Source organism: Salminus brasiliensis, chromosome 10 (assembly GCF_030463535.1).
Source record: "Salminus brasiliensis chromosome 10, fSalBra1.hap2, whole genome shotgun sequence".
In the NCBI taxonomy this organism is placed as follows: Eukaryota; Metazoa; Chordata; class Actinopteri; order Characiformes; family Bryconidae; genus Salminus; species Salminus brasiliensis.
Genome location: NC_132887.1, coordinates 37,514,713 through 37,531,171, shown reverse-complemented (window position 1 = coordinate 37,531,171; position 16,459 = coordinate 37,514,713). Strand labels below are relative to the sequence as shown.

The window sequence follows — 16,459 nt, the reverse complement described above, 5'->3', positions numbered from 1 at the left end:
ATCCTAGATGATGCTAAGAAAAATTATCAGACCCCCCCCCCTCAATTACCTAACCTCTACTTAACCCCCTCCTACCCATCGAGAAGCACCGCATACCCGGTTCCAACGCACCAGCCAGTGAATGCCAGCATCGTAACGAAGGGATGTGGGGCGAGAGTGCCATCTACCCACCCTGGAGAGAGCAAGGCCAATTGTGCTCCCTCAGGGCCTCGGCTGCCGATGGCTAACAGTATGCCCGGGATTCGAACCTTAGCGTTAGATAACTATTAAGAGGAAGCACCTCTGGGCACACAACAACACGTCCAAACTTGCGGTGGATTAGCTACAGCAGCAGAAGACCATTCGGGTTCCACCTCTGTCAAGCTGATCCACCGATTCTTCAACGATAATCAACAGGTTTTCATTAAGAATGCAATTAATTTAACCTCTTCACCCACCTGGGCTGGATGAAAGAGACGGATCTCTGAGTTCGAGGGACATTCCCGGCCCCTATCTGCTCGGAAAGCTTCTTAATAGGCGTAGCTGGCCGTGGGATCCGGCTCCTCATTCGTCCGTCAGCTCCCCTCGCTTTGGCTGAGTCGTCTGATTGGTGCGTGTCATCCTCTGAGGCGGTTGTCGACAGGGTGGGGGACGGCGAGGAGGTGGAATGGGGGCGCAAGCGGGACTGCTTCCGTTCAAGGACGAGGCGAGCCAAGTGCGGGCGCCGGCTTTTGCGGGCCCGCTGTGACTGGTCTTGGCTGTTTTGAGACGACCGGTCTGAACCCGTCTCCTCTTCTGACATGAGCACCGGGATGCGACTCCGCCTCTGTGGGCGGGGCAAAGGTTCCGGCGGGATCTCCTGCTTTGCATCACTTCTCAGTGTAGGTCCTGTCTGCTCCTGATCCTGACCCGGCTCTTCAGCTTGCTTCACTACTGCAGAATCCTTCACTTCACCTTCAGTTTGGACCTCCATGACGTGACCGGCTTCGCGCTCAGGGACTGAGGGCTCCTTCTGGTCAGGCGACTCAGCAGGGCTGCCCTTGTCTTCTCCTTCCTCTTGTTCTCCTCTTTCCTTCTCCTCCAGATCGTCCCTCTGCTCCCTCTCCACACCGTGAACCAAGATGTCTTCCTCTCCCTTCGTTTCGCTCTCTTTCTGTGGCTCGACCTCTTCTTCATCAACCTCCTCCTCCTCCTCCTCTCTCTCTTCACCATCTTCTGCCTGACTCTCAACCACAATTTGTGGCACAGCCTCCTCACCACTTTCTTTTTCCTCCCTTTCACTCTCTTCTTTCCTCTCCTCTGCTCCTTCATCCTCCTCCTCCTCCTCCTCCTCCTCCTCCTTCCTCTCCTCCTCTCTTTCTGATACTCTACGCTCTCGCTCCAGCGATGGTTCTTCGTCCAGCCCGGGAAGCTGGTGCCTGGCCGTCATGACATTCAGGTGTGACGTCTCTGCGATGTGCACGAAGGTGCGCTCGACTTTGGTGAATGGAGGCGAGGAGGAGGTGCCGCCAGTGATCACGGCGACGGTTGTCATGATGATGGGCCTGGGCTCGGATTTGAGAACGGACGAAAGGGTCCCGGGCTCCGATTCGTCCGGTGCCGGGCGCTCGCCCTGCGGTGTTAGTGCCGCTAGGGTGCCCTGCCCGTCGCAGGGGGAAACCAAACCATTTCCGGGGGAGCCGGCCCCATTGCCAGCAGAGACAAGCACCAGGGTGCGGGAACCCTCTTCTTGGTCGGGGTCTCGGTGTGGTGGCGCCAGAAGAGTGGAGGCAGCGCCCTCAGGGCTTCCGTCGCTGCTGCGTGGGCTTCCGTCGCTGCCGGACCCCCCTCCGCCCACCTCTCTGAGCGGGTCAAACATCAGCACACCCGACAGAAAGTCCACCCGCTTCGGCCTCGTCTGGGAGACGACCACCTCTGCTGACTCCTGCACAGAAGAGAGCAGGAAAGACGGATTTGTATTACAGAGATTCGTTCAGCAGTGATGAATGACTCACCTTCGCTGAGTGAAAGATGAAACGCTGTACTTCGAGGAGGTTAAAGGAACAGCTCCGTTTCCCCTTCACTCACCTCAACCCCCTCAAAAAGCATCCAGACATTCATTTGATCTGCACAGGCAAACTGCTGTGGTGTAAAACACTGTATGACTTACTTTAGTCGACAAACACTAAAATACCAGTCCTCCACAAAGCTGAATGATGGGGCAGTTATTCAAATAATGTCCACTCTTTATGTGCTGAAAATTGATCTATTAGAAGATTTTTAATTACACTAATTTCAATTACACTAATTAATAATACACAAAATACTGAAACTGAACTGAATAGTCATCTCCAATTACAATATACTTAATATAGTTACCAAATAACTATCAATTATAGAAGTTATCAAATAAATATAAATATTATAGTAATTACCAAATAACTATTGATTGTTGAGAAATGTATAGTAATTACCAAATAGCTATCAATTACAGTAGTTATCAAATAACTATTACTTATTGAAAAAAATATAGTAATTACCAAATAACTATCAATTATAGCAGTTATCAAATAACTATTAATTATAGTAATTACCAAATAACCTGATTGTTGAAAAAATCATAGTAACTACCAAATAACTATCAATAATAGTAGTTATCAAATAAATATTACTTATTGAAAAAAATATAGTAATTACCAAATAACTCAATTATAGTAATTACTGATTGTTGAAAATTGTATAGTAGTTACTGGATGATTTATGGTAGGTACTGACTAATGTGCAGTTATTGAAGAATTTATGGTAGTAACTAAATACTGTATAATTTATAGTACTTACCAAATAACTATCAATTGTTAAGTTATTTAAAGTTATTGGATGATTTATGGAAGGTACTGAATAATTAGTATAGTAATAGTAGTCAAACAATTATCAGTTATGTAATAATTTATTGTAATATATTGTATATTGTAATACTGTAAAATAATCAAATATATGGATAGAAATTGGTGGAAGTTACTGGAAATTCTATGGAGGCTATTGACTATATATATATTTTTTATTTATTTATTTATTTTTTATTACCAAATAACTATCAGTCATTTAAACTAAACCATTTGAAGTAGTTCCTGACTCATTTGTAACAGATAGTGAATAATTTAATGGAAAATATTAGTACTGGTATCACTAACAATGCTAACTTGGGACAGTGCTAACAATGTAAATCTGGGACAATACTAACAATTCTACGACTGGGACATAAAAAGTGGGACATATTCTGATTAGATTCACCACAAAACACTGGTCAAGGATTGTCAAACCAGTTATGGTACACGGCAAAGTTTTTAGCTAACTGTTTTTTGCAATTGTCGGCATGTTTGGGACACTCGTGAGCTCGGATATGATGTCATTCCCGGCTCCGACTTCCGAGATACAAGGACAAGGAACAAAAATTACAACGGTATTGCAAAATAACGTCAAAATAGAACGTCAAGTGAGGACAGACATGGCTCACGTAATTCTTCAGATCATTTAATTAGCGTTTTGGTTGTACATAAGCTTCGCAGGATTGTCTTTAAAAGGATGACATACATGTTTAAAAAGGCACCACAGTCTTTTCATTTTTACAGTGTAGTATTTTCTCTCCCTTTTTTAGTTCTTTAGAAAACAAAACAAACAAACAAACAAACAATAAATAAATTAGCCCGTTTTGTGAGTTCAAGTGTAGCCTCAAAGACAGTGCTTAGCCAGCGTGTATTTACAGCGAGAAAGCAGACGAAGCAAGCAGGACGTTGCGATGAGTTCGTCTAGCAGCGCGTCCAACGTTGTCTGAAGAGTCTGGTTTTATTACAAAAGCTTAAAATACATGCGTCATATTACAAGTGTATCATACAGTCGTTATTGCATTATAAAAACACACCCAGTTATGCTTGAAAAGGCTCTCTCGGCTTGGCAACCCTAAAGCCTACGTTCACAGATGGGACGGGTCGGGGGTTCAGCTCTGCCCAAATGTTTCACAGCGCCCATCAGGTTGAGTCACAGCCAGTGTGACGTTTCAATTATACTAATTACATTTAATAGTTGAAATCTATATTTAAATGCTGATATCAATAAAAGTTGTGATACATATTTGTGATACAAGTTTATAGATATAGTCATTTATATTTCTTTATGTAATATTTCTCTGTATTCAATTTTTACCTCATTAAATTTTATTGTGTAGATATACAGTTTGCTATTCAATATTTCTCTGTATTAAACGTCACTGAATGCCAGTAGCACCTGGAACACACCTGGATTCTCTGCGGATCCAGTTTTTGTTCCGATCATTGGTTCTAGATCATTCTTAGAACCGTACGTAGTCGTAATCAGTCCTGAAGAGCCTCAGCACAGCGGCGTCCAGCTTTTACCTTCTGCAAACACACCTGGTTGGACTTATTAAAGGACTAGTTTCTGTGGAATCATCCTTTCTTTCAGTTTTTGAACATTCATCACTGACCCCAGGTGCAGCCAGTTAGCCAATACATGTTTCGTATCCATTTTGTGCTCCGCTAGGCTAACAGTGCTAACAAACCCTGTACTCAGACTGTCACCAATTTCCGTTCTCTAAATACACGCCAAAATCTTAACGAATTTGCTTCAGAAAAGCTACGTCGTGCTACTCTGCTTTCCAGCTGAACCATAAAGGGATGCTGGATGTCAAGATGTCTCGCTAGCTAGCTGCAACTGGAGTAACGATAAAGCTACGAAACTGAGGACTTTGGTGGACTAGTTTTAGGCATGTATTTGTGGAGAAGGTAATGGTCATAGTCCGAGTTCTGTGTTTGTTGGCAACGCTCGCCAAATGATCTCTCGTTTTAAACTAAACCTCAGCTCAGTATTTTCCAGTATTTTCTAGACTAAACATTAGCTGAACATCTCCCATTCCATACGGAACCATAACTAAACCTAAGCTCAGTTTCTTTCTTAATAAACTAAACATTAGGCTAGCATCTCCCGTTATAGACTAAACCTTAGCTCAGGATCTCCCATTCAAAATTAAACCCTTGCCAAGTTATAGACTAAACCTTAGCTCAGTATCTCTCTAACTAAACTAAACCTTAGCTCAGTATCTCTCCAACTAAACTAAACCTTAGCTCAGTATCTCCCATTCTGATTTAAACCCTTTCCAAGTTATAGACTAAACCTTAGCTCGGTATCTCCCATTCTGATTTAAACCCTTTCTAAGGTATAGACTAAACCTTAGCTCAGTATCTCCCATTCTGATTTAAACCCTTTCTAAGTTATAGACTAAACCTTAGCTCGGTATCTCCCATTCTGATTTAAACCCTTTCCAAGTTACAGACTAAACCTTAGCTCGGTATCTCCCATTCTGATTTAAACCCTTTCTAAGGTATAGACTAAACCTTAGCTCAGTATCTCCCATTCTGATTTAAATCCTTTCCAAGTTATAGACTAAACCTTAGCTCAGTATCTCCCATTCTGATTTAAACCCTTTCTAAGTTATAGACTAAACCTTAGCTCAGTATCTCCCATTCTGATTTAAACCCTTTCCAAGTTATAGACTAAACCTTAGCTCAGTATCTCCCATTCTGATTTAAACCCTTTCCAAGTTATAGACTAGACCTTAGCTCAGTATCTCCCATTTTGATTTAAACCCTTTCCAAGTTATAGACTAAACCTTAGCTCAGTATCTCCCATTCTGATTTAAACCCTTTCCAAGTTATAGACTAAACCTTAGCTCAGTATCTCCCATTCTGATTTAAACCCTTTCTAAGTTATAGACTAAACCTTAGCTCAGTATCTCCCATTCTGATTTAAACCCTTTCCAAGTTATAGACTAAACCTTAGCTCAGTATCTCCCATTCTGATTTAAACCCTTTCCAAGTTATAGACTAAACCTTAGCTCAGTATCTCCCATTCTGATTTAAACCCTTTCTAAGTTATAGACTAAACCTAAGCTCAGTATCTCCCATTCTGATTTAAACCCTTTCCAAGTTATAGACTAAACCTTAGCTCAGTATCTCCCATTCTGATTTAAACCCTTTCTAAGTTATAGACTAAACCTTAGCTCAGTATCTCCCATTCTGATTTAAACCCTTTCCAAGTTATAGACTAAACCTTAGCTCAGTATCTCCCATTCTGATTTAAACCCTTTCCAAGTTATAGACTAAACCTTAGCTCAGTATCTCCCATTCTGATTTAAACCCTTTCTAAGTTATAGACTAAACCTAAGCTCAGTATCTCCCATTCTGATTTAAACCCTTTCCAAGTTATAGACTAAACCTTAGCTCAGTATCTCCCATTCTGATTTAAACCCTTTCTAAGTTATAGACTAAACCTTAGCTCAGTATCTCCCATTCTGATTTAAACCCTTTCCAAGTTATAGACTAAACCTTAGCTCAGTATCTCCCATTCTGATTTAAACCCTTTCCAAGTTATAGACTAGACCTTAGCTCAGTATCTCCCATTCTGATTTAAACCCTTTCCAAGTTATAGACTAAACCTTAGCTCAGTATCTCCCATTCTGATTTAAACCCTTTCTAAGTTATAGACTAAACCTTAGCTCAGTATCTCCCATTCTGATTTAAACCCTTTCCAAGTTATAGACTAAACCTTAGCTCAGTATCTCCCATTCTGATTTAAACCCTTTCTAAGTTATAGACTAAACCTTAGCTCAGTATCTCCCATTCTGATTTAAACCCTTTCCAAGTTATAGACTAAACCTTAGCTCAGTATCTCTCTAACTAAACTAAACCTTAGCTCAGTATCTCTCTAACTAAACTAAACCTTAGCTCAGTATCTCTCCAACTAAACTAAACCTTAGCTCAGTATCTCTTTAACTAAACTAAACCTTAGCTCAGTATCTCTCTAACTAAACTAAACCTTGGCTCAGTATCTCTCTAACTAAACTAAACCTTAGCTCAGTATCTCTCCAACTAAACTAAACCTTAGCTCAGTATCTCTCTAACTAAACTAAACCTTAGCTCAGTATCTCTCTAACTAAACTAAACCTTAGCTCAGTATCTCTCCAACTAAACTAAACCTTAGCTCAGTATCTCTCTAACTAAACTAAACCTTAGCTCAGTATCTCTCTAACTAAACTAAACCTTAGCTCAGTATCTCTCCAACTAAACTAAACCTTAGCTCAGTATCTCTCTAACTAAACTAAACCTTAGCTCAGTATCTCTCCAACTAAACTAAACCTTAGCTCAGTATCTCTATAACTAAACTAAACCTTAGCTCAGTATCTCTCTAACTAAACTAAACCTTAGCTTAGTATCTCTCCAACTAAACTAAACCTTAGCTCAGTATCTCTCTAACTAAACTAAACCTTAGCTCAGTATCTCTCCAACTAAACTAAACCTTAGCTCAGTATCTCTCTAACTAAACTAAACCTTAGCTCAGTATCTCTTTAACTAAACTAAACCTTAGCTCAGTATCTCTCTAACTAAACTAAACCTTAGCTCAGTATCTCTCCAACTAAACTAAACCTTAGCTCAGTATCTCTCTAACTAAACTAAACCTTAGCTCAGTATCTCTCCAACTAAACTAAACCTTAGCTCAGTATCTCTCTAACTAAACTAAACCTTAGCTCAGTATCTCTTTAACTAAACTAAATGGTAGCCTAGCATCTCCCGTTCTTAACTAAACCTAAAGTATCTCCTATTCTGATTTAAACCCTTTCCAAGTTATAGACTAAACCTTAGCTCAGTATCTCTCTAACTAAACTAAACCTTAGCTCAGGATCTCCCATTCAAAATTAAACCCTTTCCAAGTTATAAACTAAACCTTAGCTCAGTATCTCTCTAACTAAACTAAACCTTAGCTCAGTATCTCTCTAACTAAACTAAACCTTAGCTCAGTATCTCCCATTCTGATTTAAACCCTTTCCAAGTTATAGACTAAACCTTAGCTCGGTATCTCCCATTCTGATTTAAACCCTTTCTAAGGTATAGACTAAACCTTAGCTCAGTATCTCCCATTCTGATTTAAACCCTTTCCAAGTTATAGACTAAACCTTAGCTCAGTATCTCCCATTCTGATTTAAACCCTTTCTAAGTTATAGACTAAACCTTAGCTCAGTATCTCCCATTCTGATTTAAACCCTTTCCAAGTTATAGACTAAACCTTAGCTCAGTATCTCCCATTCTGATTTAAACCCTTTCCAAGTTATAGACTAAACCTTAGCTCAGTATCTCCCATTCTGATTTAAACCCTTTCCAAGTTATAGACTAAACCTTAGCTCAGTATCTCCCATTCTGATTTAAACCCTTTCCAAGTTATAGACTAAACCTTAGCTCAGTATCTCCCATTCTGATTTAAACCCTTTCTAAGTTATAGACTAAACCTTAGCTCAGTATCTCCCATTCTGATTTAAACCCTTTCCAAGTTATAGACTAAACCTTAGCTCAGGATCTCCTATTCTGATTTAAACCCTTTCCAAGTTATATACTAAACCTTAGCTCAGTATCTCCCATTCTGATTTAAACCCTTTCTAAGTTAGACTAAACCTTAGCTCAGTATCTCCCATTCTGATTTAAACCCTTTCCAAGTTATAGACTAAACCTTAGCTCAGTATCTCCTATTCTGATTTAAACCCTTTCTAAGTTATAGACTAAACCTTAGCTCAGTATCTCTCTAACTAAACTAAACCTTAGCTCAGTATCTCTCTAACTAAACTAAACCTTAGCTCAGTATCTCCCATTCTGATTTAAACCCTTTCCAAGTTATAAACTTGCTCAGTTATAAACTAAACCTGAGCTCAGTATCTCCTGGTCTAGACTAACCGTTAGCCGATCATCTTCCATTAGAAACTAAACGTTAACCTAGCATCTTCCGTTCACATTAGCCTAGCATCTCTCTCCCTAAACCAAACATTAGCCCAGTGTCTCTCTGCCTAACCTAAACATCAGCATGTTCCCCTACAAGAAGACGCCCAGGCGTCAGATACCAAACATGTCTTGTGTGACTGAATCTGTGTTCAGTGATGAATCATAAATCATAAATCATAAATCACGCTCATCTTTTTTTCTCTTTGTGAAAAGTGTGTGACAGAAGAAACACTAAAGCCCCTCTGTGCTCGGACCCTCCAGGGCCGTCACTGGACAGCTCTGGCTTAGCGCCCCTAATACCCGAAGGCCTAAGACAAGCTCTAGGGGAGATGGCTTGGTACTTCTAGGAGCCGAGTGGAGTGCGGGTTCCACAACAGTGAGGTGGGGCAGTTTCAAAAGCGCTCGAGAAGAAGGTGAAGGATTATGTGACAATATGAGACATTATGGAAATTTACAGTGAGAATATTCACCGACACGTATTTACAGACCACACGCCTTCATCCTGCCACACCCTTAAAGGGGAATTCCACTGAGCTTTAAAACTGTCTCTAAAATTAATCGGTTACGGTGTGAAGAAAGTCCTTCAGAGAACTTTGCTGTGAAATGCTCCATTCTAGAGAAACTTGCAGCGAAAAATTTGTATACAGTGGTGGTGAATGGAACCAGACGTCTAGACGAGTTTAACGCCTCCCAAAACACCCTCATAGAAATAAGACAGGTTATGATTAGAGGGTCTAATGCGGGGGGCACTGTTTTACCACAGTTTTGAAAAGGTTTGGCCTTATTTTGAATATTTATATATATATAAAAATATGGTGGAAGGATACAAGCAGTGTCGTGCTGCATTTTTTTTTGCATGTATGACTATTTTACCAGCTTTAACAGCTTCATGTATTAATACTCATTTTGTGGTTTTGGATAGTAAATAAAATGGATATACGTGTGTTGTAAACATGGCAACCCCCTGGTTCCCATCCCCACCAGTGTAAGTTTTCTATTAAAAAAAAAATAGAAAATTTAATAAATTTATAAATGAACTTTTTATTTTATTTTATATTTTTTTTAAATTTAAATGTTATGTTTAAAGGATCAACAATTTTGACGTTTTTGGAATTCCGCTTTAAGTCCCAGTTAAGAAACAGGGCAGCTACACTTCATTAACTGCCCAAATTTCCTTCAGGTTATCACACCATGTTTTCATGAGCTCACTGATGAACAGTAGCTGATGAACTGATGAAAAGTTCCAACTTTTCATTCAGTGAGGGGGAAAAGTACTGGGCAGGTTTATTTCTTTTGACTGTCCAGATGATTCGAAACAGAATGAAACAAAAATATGAGCACACCGTTCTCTGAATAAACACTAGATAACTGTACATGCTTCAGCTGAATCCGAGTCTTCGTCTCGGATGTCGGTGGTGTCCGCCGTCACATCTATACCCCTGATGTGCCAGCCTTTCTGGCTCGAACAAGCACAATCCTTTACACAAAAAAGCAAATAAATAAATAAATAAATAAATAAATAAATCACTTGAAAATGGACCCCGCGAACGAAGCACACCCAAGCCTTTAGGAAGACGTTTTGCTGAGGGGTTACCCTCAGCCTTCTTGTACAGCAGGCTACATGCTGCACTCACATAATGGATTTCTTATATACCTTATTCTCTCCAAACTACCATCACCATGTTTAACAGAAATAAGCCATGCTTGTGATTTACAATGTAAACAGTAGATTGGTGTAAACTGCATTGAAAACACTAAAAGCAGCGAGTGAGAGATTTCCAAAGCACCTTCATACATCTCTGAACGCCTGAAAAACTACTAATCCCTAGTGTTTATCAGGCATCCTTTTTTTTTTTTACTGCTTAAAAAAACACAGCTCAAATCACATTTTTTATTTGCCATTTAATAAGCAAACATATCACACTTTTGTGTTTACAATATTTGAATATATAATTCTATTTTTATCATTAAAATAATTTCTAAAGTTTTCAAGCTACTGTAGCTACAATTTATTTAATAAATTTAATTCATATGACTTTTTCATATTTAATCAAAAATGTAGTTTTTACTATTTAATTTAATACAACTGAATGAAAGGCAATACAGTCTGATTTACTTTTATTTTTATACACATATTTCTTGATCATTTCATTTTTCTTATATTGTATATTTTGTAAACCTACAATATATATTAATATATACGTTGCAAAATAGTTCTCTAATGTGTTTTGAACTGTATTTTTTACTTTATAATATTGTCCTCCACATAAGGAATATTTCCTTTCTCGATTTTCCCTTAATTAAGCGCCACTGCAACTTTTCAAACTGTGGACAGCTGAACACGCTTGGAGGAGAACACTAACCACCCATTCTGTTATATCAGCTAACAGATGGCACACTGGCTGCCATCGCACAAAGTGACGGATGGGACGGGTAGAGTAATCGGACTCCCACGTATGAAACGCATGGAAACGTATTGTAAATCATGAAAGGTGCAATATAAACACAGTTGTGAATCGAAACTGCTGTAAACTAATGCATTCCAAAATACTCAGAGTTGGACAAGTGAAGCAGTGTGAATGTGAATCCACTAATTTCTACATAATTCAAAAATTAAAAAGTCATTCAAAGTGGGTTTGGTAGAAAGTGATCTGTCAGAATTCAGAGTTCACAGTGGTGGTGAATAAAAACATACGTTTTGGAAGGTTTTAGGAGGTTCTGCCCTAAAATGTACTTTTTTAATGCATGGTGGAGAGGTACATGTTGTAAAGCAAATTAGTACATAAGGAAAGTAATTTTACCCATTTTTTACCAATATTTTTTCAATATTTTGCCACTAATGTAAAACTCTGGAGATGTGTGTAGGCTCACTAGTGTTTCCTATTTATTATTTATTTAAAATAAAATGTATAAAAATATGCAAAAAAAAAAAAAGCTTAATGTTTTTTTTTTTAGCCTAATTATTTTCTTCTTTTTTGTGTTAATAACGAGATTCCTGTTGTGGCGTTTATTAGACGTGTAAAAAAAAACCTACCTAACGAAGCCAAAGCTGCTTTGACTTATACTTTGTGTCAAGCTAAATTTTAATATTTATTTAAATTTTAAATTTAAATAAAATTTTTATTTTATTCATTTTATGTTAGTATTAAATTTGACATATATAATTTTCCCCACAAGTTTTAGAAAGCCAATTACCCAACCCACTCTCCTTAGTACTCTCCCCCTATCACATGTGATGCTCCCGACACTGGGAGGGTGAGGACGGACACATGCCTCCTCCGTAACATGCCCAACCAGCCACCACCTCTTCTCTAACTGCCGCTGATGCAACGTCACCAGGCATCCAAAGCGTTTAGTGGAAAGCGCTGGGTACCCTGCTCTGATACGCCCAGACGCCCATATTGTCCAGCATCACCGTGAAGTGATGTGGGGAGAGAGAGACAGAGAGAGAGAGCTATCTACCCACCCAGAGAGAGCAAGACCAATTGTGCTCTCTCTGGCTCCGGCTGCTGATGGCATCACTGTTGGTTTTGCATGGTAAATGAAATGGGTATATCTGTGTTGCAGTCATGGTGGCGGCCCCTAGCTCCATTCAGCACCATGGTGAAGAAATGTGAGATGGTGAGCCTGTCTACAATGATCAGTTTCATACCAAACCGAACCGAATGACTTTGTGAGTGTCAGAGGAACATCCTAGAGTCATCCTAGGTTCACTGTACCTCCCTTATAGAAGTCAAACGCATTGTTAATGATAACTGCAGCACCAAATAACACCATGTGGTCCGAATGCTTCGTTAATGACCAGTCCAGGCTTGATCCTTGTCCACTCACACGAGCTAACGTCTCGGATTGCAGTACCGGCTCGAGTCTGGGCCTTGAACCGGTGCTGAGTGATCCCTCAAATCACTAATAAAGTCAGTTCTGATCCACAGATATGGACGCAGATATCTTCTGTGAGCTGAAGCGCAGCTTAAATGTTCATGTACGATGAAATGCCTCAGCCGAAAAAAATGTACAATCATTTGCTCAGTGGAAAAATGCAGTCAAGTACGCGAATGTGCATATTCCCCTCACGCGACAGGACACGTAGTCTTTCGAGGAACGCTTTGAACTATTGCCTTCACATCTATTGCCCTTTGATACACCATGTGATATATGGATTCCATATGTTCACGTTCACTCCTTTCCTACAACAGCCGTTGAGTTTAAGCAGCATTTCTGTAAAGACTTTCTGTAAAGTCTCGCAAGAACCTCAACAGAACCAGCTTATTATAATTATTACTAGCTATTACCCTAACTGCTTCAGACAAGTCTGCTTTCGCCACGGGCACATACACTGACGAGCCAGAACATTACGACCACTCGCTCATTAAGGGAACTGCATTGACTGATTATCTTGTCGCAACAGAGCTTGCAAAGATGAGGTCCATACGTCAAGACATGAGAGACATCAGACTGGACTGACAGAAACCACCTTAAAAGAAAGAGCCTTCCCAGTTCCGGAACAAGATTCATTGGACAGATGAGCCCGAGATGAACTTGAATTAAAATTAAATATGGAGTATGGAATAGAAGAAAGAATGGGTTCATGATCTGAAGCAATACCACACCATCTGTTAAACATGGTGGAGGCAGTGTTATGGCACTGGCATGTATGTCTGCCAGTAGCAGACAGAACGTCCCGGAACGTGTCGTAACACACAGGGCAGCGCTCCCTGCCATGTAGCCGCAGACCGGTCAGAGTGCCTATGCTAACCCCTGTCCGCTTCTGAAAGCGTCAACAATGGACACAGGAGCGTCGCAAGTGGCGCAACGGCAGAAAGCTGTCTGGTCCATTGAGTCCTGTGCCATTTACCTGGGGAAGTCACGGCACCAGGATGCACTGTGGGCAGCTGCGGATGGAGGGAGCGTGACGCTCAGGGTAATGATCTGCTGGGAAAACCTGGGTTCGGTCATTCGATTGGCTCTCAGTATGACGCAGGTCATCAACAGAAACATCATCAAGTCAAGCAAACCCCTTCATGGCGATGGTATTGGTATATTCCCGATGGCAGTGGCTTCTATCAGCCGGAAAATGCGGCCTGCCACTCGCACGCACACATCACATTGTTCAGGAATGGTTTGAGGGACCTGATGAAGAGCTCAGCCTTAATGAGTATCTGTGCGATTCACGCAATCCACAGCGGTCCAATCCAATCCACCATGTGTCGGATACCTACGGGCACCTTCAGAGGCCCTGTGGAATGAGCTTTTTGTGAGTTTTGCAAACAGAGCATTAGGCAGGTGGTCATAATGATCTGGCTCATCATTGTATACAGTACGCAATTCCCTGTGCAGTCAAATTCCTAGAAAGCTAAGTAATGCATTTCATTAAAAGCACACAAGTGAATGCATATGTCTCAGGGGACGGGAGCAGGGACAGCATTTACAAATGCAAACGAAATTATAATAATAAGCAAATCAAGCTTTGCAGCAACTAAAGCAATTCTTATCAAGGAAGACGAGTTCTTGTAGTGACGCTCTAGCAGCCCTCAACATAACATCTACACACACACACACATACCAGTCTTTCCATGGGGCTCTAGCTCTAGCACCTTCCTCAGCTGACACCTGCTATTAAGTTATTACTACATATGAGGTATTGAAAATGCCACTGAACTCCATATGTACGCCATCCTAGCAGCCACTGTCAACCGTCCTGCATCAGCCCAGGCATTTGCGCTGGCACTACACTGCCGTATGATGTGCGATACTGTCCGTCCCTGTCTCTCGTGGTGACGGACAGGTCCGTGAAATGCTGGCTAGCCCATATGTAGCGGCCTGTTCATTCACGTTCTGTCACACCCGCTTAGGAAAGTCATCCGTTGTGCCTGCAGTGGACGCTGGAAATGGACAGGTTTGGGGAGGGGGGGGGGTTTGGGTAATTGCCGCTGGGGTCGTTACAATGATGCACGAGAGCTGGGCTGGGAGAACAGCTTAGTGTGCAAACACTGTCCTTCTGCTGTCCTCCAGCAACATGGTACAAATAATACAGACATCGACACACTCGTGCGCACACACACACATACACACAGTGGAGGGGTGGGCGATATACCGCAAATATATGACTGATATACTTACACCATTTGGTCGTATAAGTGATACGTTGTGAATCGTGTGACTTTACACAGCTAAATCACTCGGGAACCCCGGCTAAGTAGGGAAAAATGCTAATCTGTGGCATTTTACCCAACATGGCAACCCCAAGCGGCGTCAAGTCAGTGAAAAGAGGCCGAATTTTAGGCCGCTAAAACACACTTTGTGTTAAATTTGTTAGCAATTAGTTAGTCTTAGTTAGCCTGGAGTTTCAGCCAATGTGAAGCCCAACCGCATATTCCCAATCCGATTTCACCCCCCAACAGAACATTCGGCAGTTAGTGCATAAAACTAAAAAGTACTAGACTATAAGCTAAAGTTAGACTTAAAAAGAGTTAAAACTGTAGGTTAGGGTTAGCCTACATTAGCCTGAATTCAACCTGACAGCTAGAACGGTCTGATGTCTATACATTAAGTGATTATTATTATGTGGCAATACTGATATGATCTGATTGCCATATAACTGTGCATTATCGCCCACCCTGACACCCAGACAAGCACACTCCTCTCTCTCAGTTTTCCCAGTTTTCCTCTTCCTCATTCCTTCTCCATCTTTCCGACCAAGGATACATGGATACTGCACTGCATATCTTGGATATTACTGAAGATTAAAAATACTAGCGATTTGGCCATGTTTGCTTGACATTCATAATACCGTACTATATGCTGAGCCAGTGATTCTCTGCGCTTCTAGGCAGCCCACATTTTTAGACACAAAGCACATCCAGGCCCTGGCGTGGAACTCATTTACTCACTCACTCACTTGCTCACTCCACAAGGGGGCGCTGATAATACTTCAAAAGCTTTCAGTGCTTTGTATTAGAGAGAACTAGCCCATGTTACCCTGGTGGTGGTGGTGGTCTCTATGCGTTGGGGGCTAGGCTTAAGCAAAAAATGTGGACCGTCTGAGAACCACTGTATTGTACAATCACTAGAAGCTTCCAAAAACTCGTTCTTATCGTCGCTGTCGCACAAAAAACTCCTCTGTAACTTTTGGGAGTCGTTCTTTATATTGTGTCCAAAGTCCATGAATGAGCAGACCAATAGAAATGCTCCAAAATGGCTTGGAATCAAAGCCATTTTGCATGGACTCCCATAGAAAGTTAAGAAGGTTTGCAATTTTGGGGATACAATTTTGCAGGACAGCAATTGTGTACATCAGGGTTCTTCAGATCAGGTTCTGAAGAACCCTGATGTACAATCCTCCTAGTTTGGTGGTGATACTGGTGGTTCTGATGGTGGTGGAAGTGGTTGTGGTGGTGGTGAAGAGGTCAAAGACCAAAGACTTATTTAGAATAGTCAAAGATTTAGAATAGTCCTAGTATCTCCATGACAAGTGAGATGCAGTTTGGTCCGCTGCTCAATCGGACCGAGTGTGTGTACTCTTTAAAACGGTCCAGTTGAAAAGAGTTAAAAACATCTACAAAGGAGGTGAAATACAATTGTACAGCGTCTCTGTGGGTTTATACATCATCTTCTCTGCGTTCTCCTCACAGCTGACGGTGGCCTTGTATCCAGGGAACAGATGGTCT

General features: G+C 41.0%; 1 protein-coding gene across 1 annotated transcript in view; it reads right to left on the bottom strand.

Moving 5' to 3' along the window:
* ttbk1b (tau tubulin kinase 1b) overlaps positions 1-16,459 on the bottom strand; it is a 55,238-nt gene that overhangs the window by 4,844 nt on the left and 33,935 nt on the right. Inside the window, exon 14 of the mRNA XM_072689995.1 lies at positions 438-1,903. Coding sequence (XP_072546096.1) covers positions 438-1,903 — 1,466 coding nt within the window. The remainder of the gene's footprint in view (positions 1-437; positions 1,904-16,459) is intronic.